The sequence below is a fragment of the Trichosurus vulpecula genome, chromosome 2, assembly GCF_011100635.1.
Source record: "Trichosurus vulpecula isolate mTriVul1 chromosome 2, mTriVul1.pri, whole genome shotgun sequence".
Classification (NCBI taxonomy): domain Eukaryota; kingdom Metazoa; phylum Chordata; class Mammalia; order Diprotodontia; family Phalangeridae; genus Trichosurus; species Trichosurus vulpecula.
The window spans coordinates 49,868,080-49,889,468 of NC_050574.1; the positions used below are offsets into that span (position 1 = coordinate 49,868,080).

A 21,389-nucleotide genomic window follows, 5' to 3' on the forward strand; every position below is an offset into this window, starting at 1 on the left:
GACAGAGAACCAAAAGCTAAAATTAGAATGTCAGTCGCCAACTGATGGAACAAGCTCCCAAATCGATGACTGTTTCCCACTTCCAGATCCAGGGAAGATGGCAAAGGCCAGAAGAGAACCAATACCACCTGGAGGGGTGGCAAACTAGACAGGAACATAGGCACTAAGATGACACGTGGAATCCAAAGACAATAAACTATGTTTCTCTGCCAAATTCCCTATTTTCCCCTCTTATCTTAATTGTCTGAAGTCACACGTCTTTCCTTCCCCTATTTGAAAGCAAGAGGGTTATATCTCCAGACAGCAAAGTAGCTCATTCAATTTCATATTATAATATTGATTAAACTGCAGAAGGAACAAAGGAACAGGGAAGAAGGCCAAGCACTCTCTGGATCCTTCTTTAAACACACACACACACACACACACCCCTGCACAAGATCAAGAGTTAACCTCTTCTTAGAAAGACTGTTACCATGTCAAAAATCACCAGTAATCAGAACACAATCTACTGACCAGTTTTGCTGATTATTGTTTCGCTTTGGGAGGGAAATGGGGGAAATTTAGGTGATTCAAGGCAAAAGCTATCCATAAAAACCTATTTTGCAAAAATTCCATCAGCCTTGGACCAGTGAAGCCCAAAGGGGGCAAAGCAGTTCAGTAATCTCCAGAGCCTCTTTTAGGAGGCCCTGGAAGCCAGAGCATCTCCCCAATTAGCCTGGATCACTGCCTAGGGCAGTGAAGGGGTAAGTGACATACCCAGAGTCACTCAGAAGTTATGGGTCAAAGACATGGGGCTTGAGCACTCAAGTGGTTCCAGGCACCAAGGCCCAACTGCCATAGTGTCTGAATATTCTTTCGTGAGTACTCACTGCTATTCCCATTAGAAGGTACGCTCCTATATATGTGTGTGTGTGTGTGTATATATATATGCATATGTATGTGTTTATGCATCTATATAAGTGAATGTGCATGTATGTATATATGTATGTGTATACATACATACATATATATATATATATATATATAGAGAGAGAGAGAGAGAGAGAGAGAGAGAGAGAGTGTGTGTGAGTGAGCAGACACAGGGTGAGTTGAAGATGAAGGGAAGATATCTAAAAGAAATAAAATCAAATTAAGGGATGAGAGAGGAATATATTGAGAGAGGGAGATAGGGAGAGATAGAACGGGATGGATTATCTCGCATAAGGTGGGAAGAGGAAGCAGTTCTGTGGGAGGAGAGGAGAGGGCAGGTGAGGGGGGAATGAGTGAATCTTGCTCTCATCAAATTTGGCCTGAGGAGGGAATACCATACATACCTAATTGGGTATCTTACCCCACAGGAAAGAAGAGGGAAGAAGATAAAAAAAGGGGGGGGATGATGGAGGAGAGGGCAGATGGGGGTGGAGGTAATCAAAAACAAACACTTTGGAAAGGGGACAGGGTCAAGGGAGAAAATTCAATAAACGGGGATGGGTTGGGAATGAGCAAAATATAGTTAGTCTTTCACAACATGAGTATTGTGGAAGGGTTATACATGATACACATGTGGCCTATGTTGAATTGCTTGACTTCTTAGGGAGGGTGGGTGGGAAGGGAAGAGGGGAGAGAATTTGGAACTCAAAGTTTTAAAAACAGATGTTCAAAAACAACAACAAAAAAAAAAGTTTTTGCATGCAACTAGAAAATAAGATACACAGGCAATGGGGCTTAGAAATCTATCTTGGGAAGGGAAAAGGGGATGGGAGGGGAGTGGGGTGACAGAAGGGAGGGCTGAATGGGGAACAGGGCAACCAGAATATACATCATCTTGGAGTGGGGGGGAGGGTAGAAATGGGGAGAAAATTTGTAATTCAAACTCCTGTGAATATCAATGCTGAAAACTAAATATGTTAAATAAATGAATTAAAAAAAAAAGAAGGTAAGCTCCTTGAGAGTTGAGATTGTTTCATTTTTGCTCTTTATGTGTCACATAGTAGGTGCTTAATAACTGCCTATTGGTCAACTGATAAAATTACAGCTCAGTTAAGTATATCATAAACACCATGATGATCTATGCAGTATGAATAAGGAAGTGTTGGCTAAGGGGAAAAAAATGTCCATAACAGCAGGTATTCTCCCCCTAAAATAGTAAATATAAAAATATGCATGCACCATGCATAATTATGCAAAAATATTCCACCATATGTAACAATTTGGGTAGATAATAGGATTAATTTCCTCTAATTTATGCCAAGATTGTCCTAAATCCCCTTTAACATGGAGGGTCACAAGATTATAAGATTCAGAGCTAAAAGTACCTTGGAAAGCACACAGCTCAACCCTCTCACTTTTCAGATGAGGACATTACAGTTACAGAAAAGCCAACTGACTTGTCTCAGGTCAAGAGATACTAAAAAAACAGGTAAAACTCAAAGCCAGGTCCCAGGCCCTCTGACTCCAAATCCAACATTCTTTCCACTCACCGCCCCACAACTCTCTTCTCCCCACACATGCTGAAGAAGTATTTTAATTGGTTGTGTCTTATGTCAAGTCCCAAGCAGTTCCATGGCCAAATTAATTAGGAAACCCTCAATACCGACCCCAGCCAGTTTGACACAGTGAAATGAACACTGCATTTGGAGTCCAAGGGGTGTCTGGGTAAAAACCCTAACTTTGCCACTTGCAAGTGAAGTCACCATCCCCTCTGTATCCCTTCCCTCATCTTTAAATGAGGGGAGGTGAACTTAATGACCTCCAAGATGCCTTCCTTTTCTAGCTATAGATATGATCCACAGCGCCCACAGATATAAGGAGACTGAGGTGCACAGATCGTGGTGTGTTGGTCACACAATGAGTTAGTGGCTCCCTTAACGGCAAGCGTCTAATGTCAAGGCTACCTCATGGGACTGCTTCCTAACAGAATAAATACAAAGAATGATATGGACCACCATTCACTTGTTTGAATGTAACTCTCCCACAGTGATGATGCAAAAAAAAAAAAAAGCCAACCTTACCGTGTGATTGGTGCCACAGGCAACATCTCGGACCACCACGTTGGGGACTGGCAAAATCTGCCCATCTTTTGTCTTTTCAATGAAGATGGCTACTCGGCGGGGGACCAGCTCACAGTCATATTCTATCCTCTGAGCCCGGGCAATGAATTTCCCGTCAGAATTGTGTCCTGCCACCACACAGACAGCCAAGATTTAAAAGCAGTGGCATTTGGCAAGAGACTAACAACAGGTCATTTTTCATTTTTAACTGGGGCAGAGCAGACCTGGTGGACAAGGTAATGCAAGGGTACAAGTGGGAGTCCTCTAGTAACACTGATTCTGACTCAGGGGTGTACATGCCTTCTCCCTGGTGAACTATAAACTCCTCGTAGGCAGGAGCCCCCTCACTTCTGTCTGTATCCCCAGAACCTGACACAGAGCAGACATTTAATAAATGCCTGCTGATGGGCTAACATTAACTCTCACTAAACCAACACTGCCAGGGCATCCTACAGATCGCCCCACCCCTGCCTGGGCTGCTGAAAGGGAATGCTCAGTTAGGTAAAACAAGGCTGCCTTGACAGGCTCTTAATCTCCTCGCCTTTGCCTTGGGGAAGCCATCTAGCCTGACCCAGGGATCATCCAAAATACAGAAATAAGCATATTCAAAGCAACAGGCCATACACTTTCTGGATTTGGGAAATTGAAGCAAAGTGAGTTTTCTTGGAGCCCCAAAGCATTTCAAAGCAAGTGTGGCTGACAAGAACAGGACATAGTTTGTAGAGAAGGTTAACTATACAGATGAATTTTTCCTGGAGGAAAATCAACTTATTATCATGTGAATTTCAGGGCTTCTTCTGACTGCTCCCTCTCCCCCATCTCTATACACAACCTGCCCTCCTGACACTTGTCGGCGCCTCTGGCCCCAATGCTGCCATCTTAGTCCAGCCCTCAATTAGCATAGAGCCTGGATGGGGGCAACAGCTTCGTAGGAGGTCTTCTTGTTGCCACTACTCTCTCCAGCCTACCTTTCCAGTCTTGTCTCATTTCACTTCCTTGTTATGGACTCTAGTCCAAGCCAGATGTAATCTCTGTACCCTTCAACATGCCCAGGCTGTTCAGTGCCTTCCCCATTGCCTTGGAATTATTTTTTCATTCTATTTCTCTCTTCTTCCCTCCCTTCACCCTTTCTCCCACATTCCTTGAATTTCAAGGATTCTCTCAAGTCCAGCTCAAATGCCACCTCTTTCACTGAATCTACTTCCATCTCCATCAAGGGCCCACCCCCAGATCTAAGGTGGTTATTTGCTTTCCAACACACTTACCACTATCTGTCCATCACTGTCTGGTAAGCTCTGTGAGGGCACGAACCAGGTCTCATCTAAACTTTCTGTTCCCAAATTGGGCCCATCTCCCCCAGCCCTGACCCTAATGTTCTCCATACACTTTATGGATTGAAAATTGAATGAAGGGTTTTTGTTTGGGATGAAGCACTGCCAGGTCCCCCTTAGTGTGCGGAGTGTTTACAGAGGGCAGGGAAAGATACTTATTTTGGTCAAGCACTAAACACATCATTAGATAAAAGATTAAGGAGTCTCCTGGGTGATCTTTTTGCTAAGAATCCCCTTCCAATATAGTATATTCCAATATAGTTCATTTTTGTTTACTCATTTCTGGCTGGCATTGGGATAAATGTAGTTTCATATTCTTCCATGGTCTCGGGAAACTGACTTGATTCTCAAGGGTCTAGATTGGGGTGGGGAACCTGCAGCCTCCAGGTGACATATGGCCCTCTAGGTCCTCAAGTGCGGCGCCTTGACTAAACCCAAACTTCACAGAACAAATCCCCTTAGTAAAAGGATTTGTTCTGTAAAACTTGGACACACCCAAGGACCTAGAAGACTACATGTGGCCTCTAGGCTGCAGGTTGCCCACCCCTGTGCTAGATCAAGGGTCTGAAAATGGCAGTCCTAATTTGCCAACCTCTAGCCTAGATGGTAATTTCAGAATGATGCAGACACCTAGAGTCCTTGGTCACTCAACCAGGACAGCATAGCTATGAACCCAGTTCAGAGAGTACATTTTGTCAATCATTTTGAGCCCTTTGGGCAACAGGATTATGTTTTGGGTCTTTTCTTTGGGGAGGTTTGAGAAGAAAAATCTCCTGGTTAACAAGGCAGATGATTGAACAAGTGAGGAGAAAAATGAGAAATGAAAAAAAATGTTAAGGTGTCACGTCCCTTCCTCTGAGCTCTGTTTCCCACTTTTCCTTTCCTGGCTCAGGATCGAAAATGTCACGGACATAAAAGATCATGAACTTCAGAAGATCGTGCCCTGCCCCAAGCTGGGGACCCTGTCAAGTTGTGACTGCTAGTCTGTGACTGTGCAGAGAGCTCCACCCTCCACACCTCTGGTTACAATGCACTTCTGCTGAAAGTTCACAAGCACTTAATCGTGAACAGCTATTATCCAAGATCAATGGACCACACTTTCAAAACACGTATGTTCAGCCTCCACTGACTTCTGGTCTGAAGTGTGCAGTTGAGAGAACAGAAGCTTTTAAAAAGAACAGGCTGCCATACCCAGCTGACCATATTCAGGGCACCCAAAGGAGTAGAGGTTTCCTTTGCAGTCCATTATCATGCTGAATTCAGCCCCACAAGCCATTTTGGTAATTGGCTGGCCATTGTACATTATCTGAAAGGAAAAAAAACAATAAGCAAGGTTTTAAAATTAAAAGAGAAAAAGAACGAGAGGGAAGGAGAGGAAGAGGGAAAGAATCAAAGTGAGGAGAGAGGTAGAGGAAAGGGGAAGGGAGAGAGAAAGAAAGGAGAGAGGAATGGAGGGGTGTGAGAAAGAGGGAAGAGAGGGAAAAGAAAGGAGAGGAGAGAAAGGGATAGAAAGGGGGAGGGAGAGAGAAAAAAGGAGAGGGGAGGAGGGGTGAAAGAGGGAGGAAGAGGAGAGGGAAAAGAGAAAGGAGAGGAGAGAAAGGGATAGAGGGGAGAGGGAGAGAGAAAAAAGGAGAGGGGAGGAGGGGTGAGAGAAAGAGGGAGGAGGAGAAGGAAAAGAGAAAGGAAAAAGAAAGGAGAGAAAGGGAGAGAGGGGAGAAGAGAGGCATGGGGGGTGGGGGAGGGATAGAAGATATGACTGACAAAATAAACCAACCCTTGCTCACCCTTTTGCAATTGACCATGAAAAATTTACAAGGACATCAAGGCTACCTAATGGGCCCAACTACTCTTAGGGAAAGAGGTCAGGAGAGTACAAAGACACGCATTTAGGAAAAGAGAAGAGGAATTGAATGACACAGTCACAGAAGAACAAAGATAAAATAGCTAAGAGAAATACACAAAGAATTAAAAAAAAAACACCACTGCTTTAGCCCTTGGGTTTAAATTTGTCACCCAAAAAAGCTTTTCCAAGACTCTCCTTCCAGTCTGACCTCATCTTTTAGCACCTCCAGAGGTGGGCGACTAAGGGGAGGAGGAAGAGGTGTTGGCCCAACCATCCTTGAACCTTCTGCCATCAACTGTGGGGTGTCTGGAAGAAATCAATAGCAGTCGAGTTCCCTACTGTCCTCTACTTCAGAATGGGAAAACTCTCTGAGCAAGAGGCCAAGGGATGGTCACTGTGCTTCTGAAAATGACCGACTGACACCAGAGAGGGGAAGGGCGTGGCGACTGCTCAGGAGGGCAAATTAAAATTTCAGGTGCCTTCTCAGTGACCTCCTCCGGGTTGGGTGAGAGGGCTGGTGCCCACCTACCCAACTTTATAAGATCATAGATTTAGACCTAGGCGGGACCTTAAAAGGCCACCCACTTAAATCAAATTTTACAGAAAAAGAAAAGAGAGAGAGCACAGAGAAAGGGAAGGACTTGGCCCAGGTCACACCTATGGGCAACAAGGGAAAATGGGCAGGAAGCCAACACATGCCACATCCAACATCCTTAAAAATGCTCCAGCTGACCCAGCTGAAGGCCGAGAGCTTAAGATTTGCCTCCCCATCCCACCCCACCACCATTCCCTACTAGATTCTAGATTGGAGCAACTGATTGAAAATGGAATGAACTGAACCAAAATTTACTGTCCTTTAGCTACACAAAGACCTTAGACCTACTCTCAAGTAGTTTACAATTCAGAATAGAAAGCATGTGTCAGACCCATCCAAAAATGAGCTTTTTAATTCCCTTCAAAATTCAGACGCACTTGGCTGAAGATTTTTCTAACTTTTCAAGATTCAAACAATGGCATCCATAGTTCCTTTATCCTTTCACATGTACATGTTGCTCAGTGGGCACGGGAGGACGTGCCAACATGGGATGCCAGCATTACCTACTGGAAAGAGCCTTGGACTTGGGAGTCAGAAACCCCAGTTCTGAATGTCCCTACCTGTAACCTCCCTGAGACCTAGATCATCATCTGCAAAAACGTGCCTAATATTTATACTACCTATGATAAAAGGGTATTTTTAGGAAAGCTAAAGTGCTACTTAACTGAGAGTTATAATAGCCTGTGTTTTTATCTCTATGCTGCTTTCCTTCCCAAATCGACTGTAAGCCACTTGTGGACAGAACCACGTCACAAACGCCTCTGTACCCCTAACACTGTACTGAGCACTCTGTGGTACTTGGTGAATCATTTCTTGACCAAGATCTATTTAAAATCCTTATTTTAAAATCAGAAACATATTTGCATTTGAAGAGGCTCCCAAGCACATTTTTTCCCCATTTAAAAAATTTTCATTTAAAAATGAAAATCTTCATTTCCTCTGCAACCTGTGACCAATGAAAACCTGCATGCCAGCAGGAGCATTGAAGGACACTACAGAACAAAAGGTGAACAGCTGTAAAGAGTAAACAAGAGACTGTGTGAAGATGAGCCGGGGGCTGCCAATACTGAAAGCACTACGTGATAAGGAAGTCATCTTGACAATACCCATGGCCACGCCAAAGACAGCATCTTAGTCATCCATGTGGTTAAAACTAAGTGGATGAAGAATGGGCATTGCCTACATTATGGTACTGAAGTTGGGTGAATAGCTCCCCGCCCTCAACCATTTATTAATTCATCCATCCATCCATGGAAACATGAATACAGAAATACATACAAAAATATATACAAAGTTAATATAAAAACATCACTCAGCCAGCTTCTCCAGAGCAGATCTAACCAGAACAGTGTCTAAAAGCACACAGGGCTTGACCATCTCACCCCAGCCCGGGCTTGTAAGAGGTATACCTTCACGTACATCATCTCTCTCAAACAAACCCTGGGGATGGACAACGAACTGAGGTAAAAACTGCCTAAAAGGAGGCTGGGATGCATGGGAAAAACTAGGCAATGCTTTCACTGAATCCAAGCCACTCTCTACTGACAAAACTAAAGCCAAGATTCCTGGAACTTGGTATTCACAAATCATGAGACACAAATGAAAATAAGCCAGAAGCAATGGAAAAGAGTAAGCTGAGCTTATAAGCAGGTAGCCGCACATTACTCGTGCTCGATAGAAACAGAGACATGGTATCAAAGACAAAGAATCAAAGATTGAGGGCTGCGAGGTCATCCAGTCCAGCCCTGACAGTTTAGATGAGGAATCAGGAGTCCCAAAGATGGGAGTGACTTGCTCAAGATCTCTATCTATCGATATTAAAGAGAAAGGCTTCTGGAAACATACAGCCAAGAGTCACACAATACAAGGCCAGTGAGAAGCACCAATAGAGATAATGCTCACACCACAGAAATCTCAGGATCTGCTAACAAAGGCCAAAGGATTAGCCTGGTGATTTGCACTGGAATAGGAACTCTACCAATGTAGGTCAATACGTTCTCAGGGACTTAGAGAAGTTGCCTCGAGCACTGGGACACATTTGCCCAGAGTGACCAGGTCAGTATATGACCAGAAGCAGGCCCTGAAACCTAGGCCATCCTGGTTTGAGGGACGGCCTTCCATCCCCTCTGCCACTTAGCTGCCTATGGCCTGAAGGCTGAAATGAAAGAGAAAAATCATAACAGGATCTCTCTAAAGGGAGATTTTTTTTAGCTTTGCCCACCAAATAATGAAAGAAGCATAGGATGTGAATTACGTAAGCCACCCAACGCTGGCTTGTCTTTTTCCAGTAGGTGGGCCTACATATCGAATAAAGAAGAGCAAGGTCCCACTTCTGAGAAACAAAAACCAAACCATAAATCCCAAACCCATGGACCAGGAGGAAGCAGGCCGCTAATTACCTGTGCAGGGCTGGGGATAGCATCAGTCTGATTGCCAAGGCCAAGCTGCCCCATCTTGTTCTCTCCAAATGCAAACACAGAGCCAGTTTCTAGGAGGGAATAAAACAAAATGGGAAGAGAGTGAACATTCCAAATGTGATGGGAACTTAAAGCTGCCTCAAGTGCAGAAATATTAAACATGCTACTCGTTGGCCAAAGAGGATGAAAATGATACAGTGTTCCAAGGTGGTTCCAAGCTGATACTTTCCAGAATCCCCATCTCCTATCAGAAAAAGAGAGCACAAAGAAATGACTTGTTCCCATTTGCAAATGGAAACAGTAGAGAAATCATCTTTTCCTTCTCCTAGAGGTGCTTCATGTTTCTAAGGCCTAACTTCTAAAGGCCTTCAAGATACTGCCTGCTCCCTACCCCAGGCCACCTGGAGATTTCACAATTCCCCTAATCCTGCCTCATGGAGCACATCCTGACTGAAGCACAGGACCATCTCCCATACCTGTCAAAGCCAGAGTGTGGTTCCTCCCACATGCGGCGGACACAATTACTTCCTTGCTGAGGACTTCGATGAGTTTGGGGGCTTCCACTCTCTTGGTATCACCATGTCCAAGCTGCCCCTTCTCATTTCGACCTGAGAAGATGAAGAGGATATCAACAAGGAACGTTAAGAGATACAAACTGGGGCTTTAACATAGGGGTCCTTAAACTCTTCAGTGTCATGGACACCCTTTGGCAGGCAGGTGACCTTTTCTCAGAATGTGATTAAATACATTTTTTTTAAAAATGTACAGTATTACAAAGAAAACACATTATATTGAGGATGGCTCTCTGGGAGGAGGAAGGATGGCGATACATGGGATACTATGAAGATGTAAGAGACAGAAACTATCAATAAACATAAAATTTTAAAAAAGAAAACAAAATTTTATTTTAAAGTGGTTATTACAAAAAATTTTTCTTAAGTGTATGATGGATCAAAGAAACTACTGGTCTAAAAGAAACTACTAAGGACTCTCTTAAAAGAAACAGAAATTAAGTTCAATATCAAAAACTGCTACGGTTTTACTAAAGGAAATGTCACAGAAGGTGATCTATTATCATCTGCTTTGCCACTCACCCTAAGGGACTTTTTATCTGCCCTGCAACTGAACCTCTTCTAGGCCCTGTCTCTCCCCACAGGGATGGGATCTTCCCAAAAGGAGTGGCTAACTTGTATCCTTAGCACTTTGTACACAGTAAGCACTAAATGCTCCCCGCCCTCAACCATTTATTAATTCATCCATCCATCCATGGAAACATGAATACAGAAATACATACAAAAATATACACAAAGTTAATATAAAAACATCACTCAGCCAGCTTCTCCAGAGCAGATCTAACCAGAACAGTGTCTAAAAGCACACAGGGCTTGACCATCTCACCCCAGCCCGGGCTTGTAAGAGGTATACCTTCAGAGTAGTAAGTTTTTGAACCTGCCTCCACAGCACTCAACCTTCTTGGTGCTCTAAGGCACCTCACAGCCCGCTGGCATCACACCAGTCATTTCTCTTATTTTTATCTACCTCATAAATGAAGTTCACAGCTCCTGCCAATCCTTATGACTATAAACTTTTAACTACTCCAGTAACGTGATGTCTAAACAAAAGCACCCACCATCCGGCCAGAGTTGCACCCACAGGCACCTACCCCCATCGCTGGAAGCCAAACTAGGGGCCATTCCCCAGTGTGGGATCAAGGTATCAAACACACCTGCCCCACGACCCTCCCAAGTGCCCAAACCACATTAAAGGGTAATTGAGAAATATTTAACAAATATTTAAATATTACTTAAATATTTAACAAAATTAAAATACAACAAAATATAGGTAATATTACACTTTTTATTTTAGGTATAGTTTAATAGGCCCTGGTTTTTTAAAATGAGTTTGACACCAGTGGCAGAGGGGGTCAGCAGAATTCAAATCCAGTGGAGTCTAGAAACCGGGGTGCTATCCTCCACTAAGAGTATATTTCCATTTTTCTAGGCTTCAGCTTCCTTCTCCATGAAATGGCAAATGGGGAAAGGCTGAATTAGATTACCTCAAATGTCCCTCCTAGCTCTGACATTCTCCGTTCTAAGGGCCTTCCCAGCTCTGACATTCTCTGTTCTAAGGATCCTCAAAGCTCTGACACCCTGTGCTCTAAGGGCCCTCCCAGCTCTGACATTCTGTGTTCTAAGGGCCTTCCCAGCTCTGACATTCACTGTTCTAAGGGCCCTTTAACATTCTCTGTTCTAAGGGCCCTCCCAGGTCTGACATCCTGTGTTCTAAGGGCCTTCCCAGGTCTGACATTCTCTGTTCTAAGGGCCCTCCCAGCTCTGACATTCTCTGTTCTAAGGGCCCTCCCAGCTCTGACATTCACTGTTCTAAGGGCCCTTCCACCTTTGACATTCTCTGTTCTAAGGGCCCTTCTACCTCTGACATTCTCTAAGAGCTCTTCCAGGACTAAGTTTCTATGGTGCATTCCAGTTCTACCTTTAAAGGATATTAATCTTGAGCAAGGGTTCTTAATCTGGGGGAGGTCCATGAACTTTGACCAATGATATGCATATATTTCAATATATTGATATCTAATCTATATTATTTTTCTGATTTAACTTATTTCCTTTGGACTTTATATATGCATTTAAAAACATTCTTCCAATAAGGAGTCCATCTACAGACCGTACCAGACACTGCCATTGGGCTCCATGATACAAGAAAAGGGCAAGAACCCTTGGAACAGGGGAATTCAGACAACTCCAATTCCTCTGCTGGCATGAGGAGGCAGTCACAGTGCAAGATTAGGAGCTAATAAGCGCTCCAAGAACATTCCAGAAGATATACAAACTCCTGGAATTCAACTGCCCTCCCACAATAAGGCTCTGGGTCCAAGGCTGGTCCCCTCCAATCATCTCTTGGCTTAGGTATGCTAAGAGTAAAAATAAAATCAAAGTGGGGATTTTTATCCCTGGGGATATATATTAACCTCATCCTGCCTAACTCGGAATTACCTAAGTCTGTAAAGAGGCACAGTGTGGGTACGGTGGAAAGAGACCCGTGTCTGAAGTCACAGGACCTGCCTTCAAATCCACCTCAACCTAAGCAGCTTGCTCAAACAGTTCACTGTCCATATTCTCACTCAGTTTCCGCATCTCTCACATGAGAGGATGGAAGTCAGTGCCTTGGAGCCCAAGAGCTGTGATGTTCCCAGCTGAAGAACGGAGACATACCCAGAGAACCAAGCAGAAAACATCAGGAATTGAATGACAGGCTTTAGGTATGTGGATGTTTGCCACATGGAGGAAAAGAAACCATTCTTAGTAATGTGCTTGAATTAAAGGTGTTTTTAGGCTAGACATCCTAACACTCAAGAAATGAATGTGACAGATAAACTAGAATGAAGACCTGGTCCAAGTCACGGAATTTATCTTTGGAAAACTTTAAGCCAAGTACAGCAGACCATCTGTCCACCTGGCATGACGTCCAGTTTACCTGGGAGAAGGAAGAGAGCCTAGAAAAGCCCCAGAACTGAGTTACCATATGGGGCCCAAAGTGTGGTCAACGGCCAAGTCTCACCAAACAGTCATGTTTATCGTACTACAGGGTATCAAGGGTTTTTTTGTCAGGAGCTTGAAATAATAAATGCCTTGTGAGACAAATCCCACAGGTTTCATCGAAAGTATTCATTCCACACTTTGTAAAAGTCATAGCAGTCAAAAAAACCTCAAATACCTTACACAAAGCAGTAAGTTCTCCATCATGGGGGGAGAGGCGGGGTTCAAATGGAGGATGGATGTGGGGAAGGGGATTCCTGTCCAAACACAGATGGATTAGTTGCTCTCTGGTCTTTGTCAGCTTCTTTGCAGTGCAAGCAAGTTTGCCCTCAGTCCACAGAGCTGAAAGATCACTGGACCAAGAAAGAAATGGATTCAAATCCCACTTCAGACACTTAGTTACCTGGGGCCAGCCCCTTCATTCTTCTGGGCCTGTTGCCCCATTTGTAAAATTAGGAGGTTGGACTGGATGACCTGTAAAGAAGTGCCTTCTAGCTCTCAGATGTCAAAGGAACTTAAAAAACCCACCAGACTACTTAATGTGCCTTTAAAAAGGCATTAGGCGTAAGACAATTAGGCGTCCAAAGCCTGACATAAAATCATTTGACACAGGCCTTCATATGGTAAGGGGCTGGTGACCGTTGTGGGAAGGGACATGTCTTTTTAAAAGCGACTGAGAGACACCAGGACCGTGCTTGGTCTAAGTATGTCATCATGAGGCCATGAAGTATAAATTTGGGCCAAACAAACTTGCTGGCTTTTTTTTTTCCAACGGAACTACAAAATTAGCAGCCAAAGGAACACAACAGATGTTTCTTGTATTTGGACCTTAGTGAAGCATCTCATGAAACTGCAAAAAAATGGTTCAAACAGACTGAAATAAAAATAGCATCATCTGGACAAAAAGCTGGCCAGAGGATCAAAAACAAAGGGTAGGGAGCACAGCCAGCAGACCCAGAGACAGAAAGGGTCTGGGAGATTCCGGAAACTCTCAGGGACAGAGCTTAGCCCCGCTAAATACCTTCATTAATGACGTGTTTAAAAAAAAAAAAAACGGGCAATGCCACTGGAAGTCACAGAATCTGGGCCTTTGTGGTCATCTGGTTCAGGGGTTCTTAACCAGGAGCCTGGGATAGCTTTTAAGAGTCCATGAATTTGGCTGGAGGGAGAAAATTACATCTTAATTTCAAAAGAATTACTAAGACTTGCAAAGATTCCATGACACAAAAACCAACCACAATCATGGTCATCCTTGCAGTTGTCATGGATGTAGCTCTTACTGTGTACAGGGCACTGTGCCAAGGACTTTACAAATATCATTTCACTTGATCCTCACAGGTAGGTGCTGCTATGATCTCCATTTTATAGATGAGGAAACTGAGGCTCACAGAGGTTAAGACGGGTGGGGAACCTGGGGCCGAGGTCAAATGTGAATCAGATTCAGTCAAAAGGCTGCACTTGAGGACCCAGAGGGCCTCCTGGGTTAAGAGATTTTCCCCAGCATTACACAGCTGTGCCTGGAGAGAGATCTGAATTTAGCAAGCCCAACCCCCCACCCCCACCCCCACTACAATAGCTGTCTTTCCTATCCAAGGACAGAAACAAAAGCAAAAACGGGAAGAAACAACTCAGAAAACAGACTGGGGAATCAGGGGCAAACCCAACACCTGGGAACAGAGCAGGTGAGCTGGCAATTAGCCCTAAGTTAATACCAGACAGGTAACTCCAGATAGGGCTGTACGGAGGCTGGATTCTGAGAAGGCCCAGCAAGCATCCTGTAAGTCACAGAACACGATGCAAACAGGCCCTGAGACTGCTACCAATACAAAGGTACTGCCTAGGAGTGAAATGAGGCGCGCTGACGATGGCAGAAGAAGGATGCTTTGTAGATTATACTGTAATGGAATGTGGCGGAAGGGGGGAGGGGGGCAGCAAAAAGCCAACATGAGGTTGAGCAGCAAGAATAGAGTTCTTATGTCACACTGTGCTATGAAGCAAGAAGGTGACAGTCTGGCTGACGATAACGCACCTCCAACGGGAATTCATTTGTGCAGCACCTCCCAATCAGAAAGCCGTGGCTGCAACGAAGGTGAAATGAAGTGGAGTCACACTAAGGGAGAAGAAGGGAATGGGGAGGGAGAGTCCTGCCCTCCAGAGAAGAAAGGAAACATCTGATCATGCACAAATGCCCACAAAGGATGTATTTATTCCTGGCATATAAAGGGAAGGTGAAGAAAAGAAGCCCGTAGGATGGCTAGCCCCCCTCCAAAGTAAAGCCATTACAAAGGCTGCCTGACGCCTTCAAGGGAGGCTCTGGGCACCAGAGAAGTCTTGACTGTGTTGGAGGGGCCCATTTTGCAACAGGGGAAACAAAAATGATGAGGCCAGGTACCACAAGCCCCAAACTGTGGGAGCAAGGGCTCCCTCAGACACCTTCTCACTTACCCCAGCTCCACAGCTTCCCTTCCGTGGTGATGAGCAGACTATGAGCAGCACAGGGCCCAGAGACCACCGTCCGCACCTGAACCCCCGAGAGACAGCCGTACCTGTGAGGCCCCCACAAGTTCTGCCCCAGGTTTCGGTAAGCAGCTGGAACAACAAACAGGTGGCAGGTTAGGTTGTTTCTTGCACCTCCCCAATGCCCCCAAACGAAGAGAATGAATCACCAAAGACAACTGTGGCCTGAAAACACGTGCCCTAAGTTTCAACTCCGGCAAAATGGGCATTTTACTCTACCTAGATGACAAGGTTGTTATGAGAATACATTGCCTCTATAAACACTTAGCCAGTACCTTCTATGTTTTACAAAGTGTTTTACAAGCACATTCTTCCCGTGCGCATGGCACTGTACTGGATACATTTATTCAACAAACACTTGAGCATAGCCTATTATGTGCCGGGCATAGTACTAGATGTGTTTTATTCAGCACTTGAGTAGCACCTACTATGTGCATGGCACTGTACTTGACACATTTATTTAACAAGCATTTAAGCAGCACCTACTATGTTCATAGTGTTAAGCTAGTTACTGTGCATACAAAGAGTATAAAGGACTTGGTAGCTGCCCTCTAGGAGCTTACATTCTCCCAGATCCAATGCTTCTTTTTTCTGAATGAAGGCCACCAACGTACCAAAAGGCAGCGGGAGCTTCACAAACTACAACCCTGTGACCCTGAAAAAGACAGTCCTTCCAAGATACCTAATTACTCCCAGTTAGTTCTAAGCAGAGCAACAGGTTTATATTTCTTCACTTTTTGACATGTGGGATTCTGAAGGTACAGGAGTACTGAAGAAAGTGTCTCAGGCAGGGTCTGTTGTTCTGCTATGCTAGCTCATGCTTCTGTCTCACTGATCTGGCTGCAAGCAGTGATTAAAAGCCAGGCACCAACGATCAGTTATCTGGCTCAATCAGGAAGGATTTTCAAGTATTCAGGTAAGTCTATGCTCACCCCCCATCAGCAAGAGATGCCACACACACCTACCTCATTCAGGTATAGATGTAGGACCAATCACGGAAAGGAATGGAGCCCATCTTGCTGGCACTCCACAATGAATTTACCTACTAGCCAGAGGATTAGAAGTGACAACTCATTCATTCCATAGCCATCTGCGCCAGCCTTGATTCTAGCAGAGATGGAAAACTGAAGACATGGTCCCAACATCAAGAAGCCATCACTAGGAGGGATGCTCTTCCCTTCTGACTCATTTTTAAAGTTGTCTCCTCATCCAAAATTCACAGATTTAGAGCTGACCTCAGTTCACCCCTCCTCACATTAACTGAGGCTCAGAGGCGAGACTCTTGCCCAAAAGCTCAAGATCAACCATTTCCAGACCAAGGCTGAATGGCAAGTCTTGTAATAAAAAGAAAGCCAATGTGAGTGTGACTTTTCTCTTTTCTCAAATGTGCCTTAACCAACTTGGAGGCCAACACAACACACAAAACCATGGGGGCAAAGGGTGCTCTATTTGAACGGGATCTGCCAAGTCAAACAGTTTCACAGGTGGCAGGTTGGCTGTTCATTGACTTGCTGAAGCATCCTTCTCCCTAGCAGCGCTATGAATATAAACTAGTGGAATTCAATCAGCTTGTGTGAGAGGGAGAATTTCTCCAGCCTGGCATCCCAAGGAACCCTCATAAAAAGGGATCCGAGTCACATTAGCTGCCTGGCAGCAGGTCTGGGTGGCCCTGAATGGTGAATTCTCCTGGCCTCCCCAATTACAGGGCCGGAGCCTAATCATGGAGAGGCAGTATGAATCATCGTGTTATCTTGTAAATTAACAAGGCATACACAGTGGCTGATTTGACAAGATACATGGTGATACACACCCAAGGTCAGACCACGGTGGGGGAGTATCTTCACAGACAATGGGTAGGCCTCCATGATGAAAAAGAAACTGCTACGTGAGGCAGGGAAACAAACAGCTTTCTCTATATAAAGAGACAACATGTTGTAGAGCAAAGAGTATCAGACTTGGAGTCGGCTGAGCCAGGCTCAGCAGCCACCGTGACCAGGCAGGGATCACTCACAGATTGTTAGTTAGGGCAAAGATTTAGTTAGAGGAGATAAACCCACCTCCTTCAATTTACAGATGACTAACTGAGGCCCACAGAGGTTCATTAACATGACTTGCCTAGAATCACACAGGTAACAAGTGGGACTTAACTCCCATCCTCTGACTGCAAATCCAGCCTTCTCGCCACTGCTCCAGGCTATCCCCCAACTGGGCCTCAGTTTCCTCCTCCAGAAAGTGGGCACCATGTCCCCACTACCTACCTCATCTCATAGGATTTCTGTGCAAACAAAGGGCTGTTTATGTAGGCTGCTACTTAGCATAAATAGGGAAGATTATTTCCTTCTTTATCTCATTTCCCAACTGAGTGGGAGTGGGGATCCCCTTGGAACCTAATTCTAGACCATCCAGAGAAAGGTTTAGGGAAGAACACAACCTCATAACCTCATGTCAATAAGGTGAGAAGCAAGGATGTCACACCTTGGTTGCAAAAAAAAAAAAAAAAAAAAGGAGGCACCAAGATATATCCAGGGCAAAGACAACTGATCTCAAGGAGAAGGTGGAGGTTAAGTTCAATGAGCCTCTTGCTAAGAGACACCATCTCATAACAGTGAGAAGGGAAGGACTCAGTCTCCATCCCCCTAGAATCAGTGTGAGCCAATGGCTTGAGAAAGGGACATTAAGAAGGGTATTTGCTACCAACACCCCCAGCTTTGGGTTGGGATTAAAGCCCTAATGGCTTGGTTGTAAATATTCCATCATTCACTAGGAGGAGGGAGGGTGCTCACCCAGCTGCCCTGGTCCATTCACTCTGCTAATGACCCCTGGTCTCCTTCCTTACACCTTTCTGACCTTTTTCAGGTCACAGTTGGCTGTTCTTCACTCCCTATCTTGTCCTGGAGTGTCCATCACTCCCTATCTGTCCAGGGAGTGATGGTGTGCAAATATTTACCCACTGGGAGAAAGCAATGTCAGAGAGTACTTTGGGATCTTTCCAAGTGAACGCAAGTTATCATAAACCATGGAATTGAGCCAAGTGGGCTTTTTTCTTGAAGGGCTGGTAACCCAGCTGGTGTCCTCATGAGGAATGATACCCATTTTCTGGAAGTGACTGGGGGGGGCAGGGAAGAGGCAGGAAGAAAGGTACCCTCTGAGGCCCTCCTTCTACTGTTTACACATCCAAGCAAGTTGGACCAGAAAGTCAGCACCCTCCAAAATGTGTGTATTTTAAAGCACCTACTTTACAAGTCTAACTTTGGAATCTCTGGGGTACAAACTCACAGGACCACTCATTATCTCCCTTTTTATTAAAATAAACATCCCACAGGTAGAGGCCCATCTCGTTTCTATTCATAAAGGAATGGAGAACCAAGGGGAGAGATTTGTTGTTACTTTTTTTAGACAAGCTTTGTTTCTCCTACCTTGCTGTTTAGGCACTTCCTTCCGACCAATGAGGTCCCAGTTGGTCGCCCCAAAAATCAAAAGCTGCCCTCTGCACTTAGAGCCTTCAAGTTTCTACAAAGGAGGGGGAGGAGAAAGGAGAAAAGCATTAGCATTTAATGCCATCTTTGTGGGCAGACCTCCCAGGCTCTGCAGGACTCTCCAGCAGACAGCAGGAAGCAAAAGGAATAATGCCTCGTTAGTCGCTGGCACCCAGCTGGCCTGCTTCTCGGGCCTCACTGAAGTGGCCCTCAGCAATCACACAACCTAATCTCTGTGCTTTAATACATGTAATCCCATTCCTGCACACAGCACCTCACTTGTTACGCCCAGGGCTCATTTTTTATCCTTTTGATTTCTTATTTAAATGTATTTTGCAAAACACGTTAAAAAAAAACCCACCAAATTACATCCCCTCCCTCCCACCCTGCAAAATGACTTAACACAGGTATTTGGAAGATCCCTGTAGAGAGTATTAAAACTGGCTTGTCCTCAGGGCCAAATCTGCATTTTTCTATCAGCAAGCACAGAGCTCCACACAGATTTCCAGTGTTGGGACTGGGCTTCACTTGTGCACAGTAATTTAACTTGACTAGCCTCTCTGACTGTTCCCTCTCCTCACTACCTAGTGGGCCAAAAGTCTCTCACTCGGGAAAAGGGGAAGTGGGAGGGAAGGTTGGAGGGGAGGGAACAGAGAGACCCCCACACATCTTCTAAAATCCCTAATGGCTTTTCTCAACTCCTAAATCTTCAAGGAAAAGAGTGGAACTCAAGAGGGAATGCAGGCACCAGGTCTGGGAGGCGGCTCCCTTCAAAGGCCATTGCCATTCATTTTGCTCTTCCATTAGTCAAAAGGAATCAGTGATGAGTGAAATGAGGGTATTCCCCAGGGCGCAGATGTGTAAGTGAGAAGCTGGAATTTCTAGCCAGTTTATTTCAGTATTCATCCTAACCTAGTCTACCACTGGTATCATCCACACGATTTGTGGCCACAGATTCTGACATTCTACTTTAGTATCTGTAGATGAAAAAGGTCAACCAACCTCTCTGGGACTCAGTTTCCTCATCCGTAAAAACAAGCAGGTCGGACTAGATGACCTTTAAGATTCCTTCCAGCTCTAGATCCAGGATCACACAATTTCTTACTGAACGATCTATTCATGCTGTGAAATTATAAAGACCAACAACCTTGGGACCAAATCAGAGATACGGGCTATGAACATCAGGCACTGCATCAGAATGGGCTTATGTTACTTAGCCTAATATTGTTGTCTGTTTTTAAAACTTCATCTTGTTCCTTCCACAGGGCAGCTCTCTGGAAGGAGAGAAGGGAAATGTTGGGGAGACAGAGGTGATATCTAAGAAAAAAGAAAACCTGTATGTTCATTCCAGCTGTGGAATGGGAAGGAATTAATAATGCAGGCACCTCTCTCGCCTTGTGAGGCCCTGGGGAAGAAAACGTTCTGTCAACACGAGTGTGCAAGAGGACTAAGTTATAACAGTTATTATTACTCACCAACCAGATAGAAAGGCAACAGGAATACATCTATGGGAAATTAAGTGGCATCGTTTTATTTAAAGAAACTATTTTCTACGGGCATGTAGGTGGCGCAGTGAGTAGAGTACTAGCCCTGGAATCAGGAGGACCTCAGTTCAAATGTGACCTCAGACACTTGACACACTAGCTGTGACCTTAGGCAAGTCACTTAACCCCAATTGCCCTGCTTTTCCCCATCCAAAAAAAAAAAAACCAAACTATTTCCTGGACGTTCAAAGGGAGAAAAATGGTTTTTTGGCCCAGATTTGTGATTTCATTGGTGTAAGAAACTTCCAATGAGAAAACTCAATGTCATTGGGGTTGTGTGCCGCACCTTCAGGATGCTGCCAGTGTCCCATGGCAGCAGAAGCAAGGCCTCCAAGAGTATCTCAAACCCAGGCCTCCTGGACTCTGAGGTTGGCTCTTTCTTTATCCACTCTGCCTTCCTCCCTTTTTTAAAAAACCAAACCCTTATAGCCTCTGTATGGCAAATGCCAACTTAGAATGGTTTGACAATCCAGTTAATTATTAACCGATGACATTTCTATAGGTTTGTTTACAAAGTGTGAGTACAGTTAGAAGTGTCAGAGGATGAAGTCCATAGAAGGGAAAGGACCAACTTCCCCTATTGTGCAGGAGGAAAACAGGGTTCATCTGAGGCATTCACAGCCCCACTTACAGATGAAGAAACTAAGGTTGAGAGGTTACTGACCTGCCATGGCCTACATAGCTCGAAGCGTCAGAGCCCTGACTCCAATCCTATTTGTACCTAAATTCCCTTCCCACTAAACCACACTGCTCCCTGTCCAGGATGGTTTAAGAGCATATTTTCAAAGTAAATGGAGGCCATTTCCTTGATAACTTGACAACTCAAACCTGCCATTAGCAGGTTCTGACCCATCCTCTGGCTGGAGTCTAAACATGGGCATGAGACAACAAGTGCATTTACCGCACAGGCCTGCTTCACAAATGGCGGAGGTTTGGGGATAGAGGGGGTGGGAACAGCACAAGCGTCAGTCAGAAGGGGACCTCACTACACTTAAATTATTTAGAGCTAGACCTTACTCAGAGATACTAGAACCCTGGCTGCATCCAAGGATCAGATTACTTGACTCTGAGCCCAGTTTCCCCTGG

The 21,389-nt window shown here is 44.7% G+C and overlaps 1 protein-coding gene across 1 annotated transcript in view; it reads right to left on the reverse strand.

The window, feature by feature from the left end:
• RCC2 (regulator of chromosome condensation 2) overlaps nucleotides 1-21,389 on the reverse strand; it is a 55,414-nt gene that overhangs the window by 21,868 nt on the left and 12,157 nt on the right. The window contains exons 4-9 of the mRNA XM_036742632.1: nucleotides 18,700-18,793; nucleotides 15,212-15,355; nucleotides 9,692-9,823; nucleotides 9,198-9,286; nucleotides 5,552-5,666; nucleotides 2,991-3,157 (exon numbers count right to left, since the gene is read on the reverse strand). Of these exons, the coding sequence (XP_036598527.1) occupies nucleotides 2,991-3,157; nucleotides 5,552-5,666; nucleotides 9,198-9,286; nucleotides 9,692-9,823; nucleotides 15,212-15,355; nucleotides 18,700-18,793 (741 nt within the window). The remainder of the gene's footprint in view (nucleotides 1-2,990; nucleotides 3,158-5,551; nucleotides 5,667-9,197; nucleotides 9,287-9,691; nucleotides 9,824-15,211; nucleotides 15,356-18,699; nucleotides 18,794-21,389) is intronic.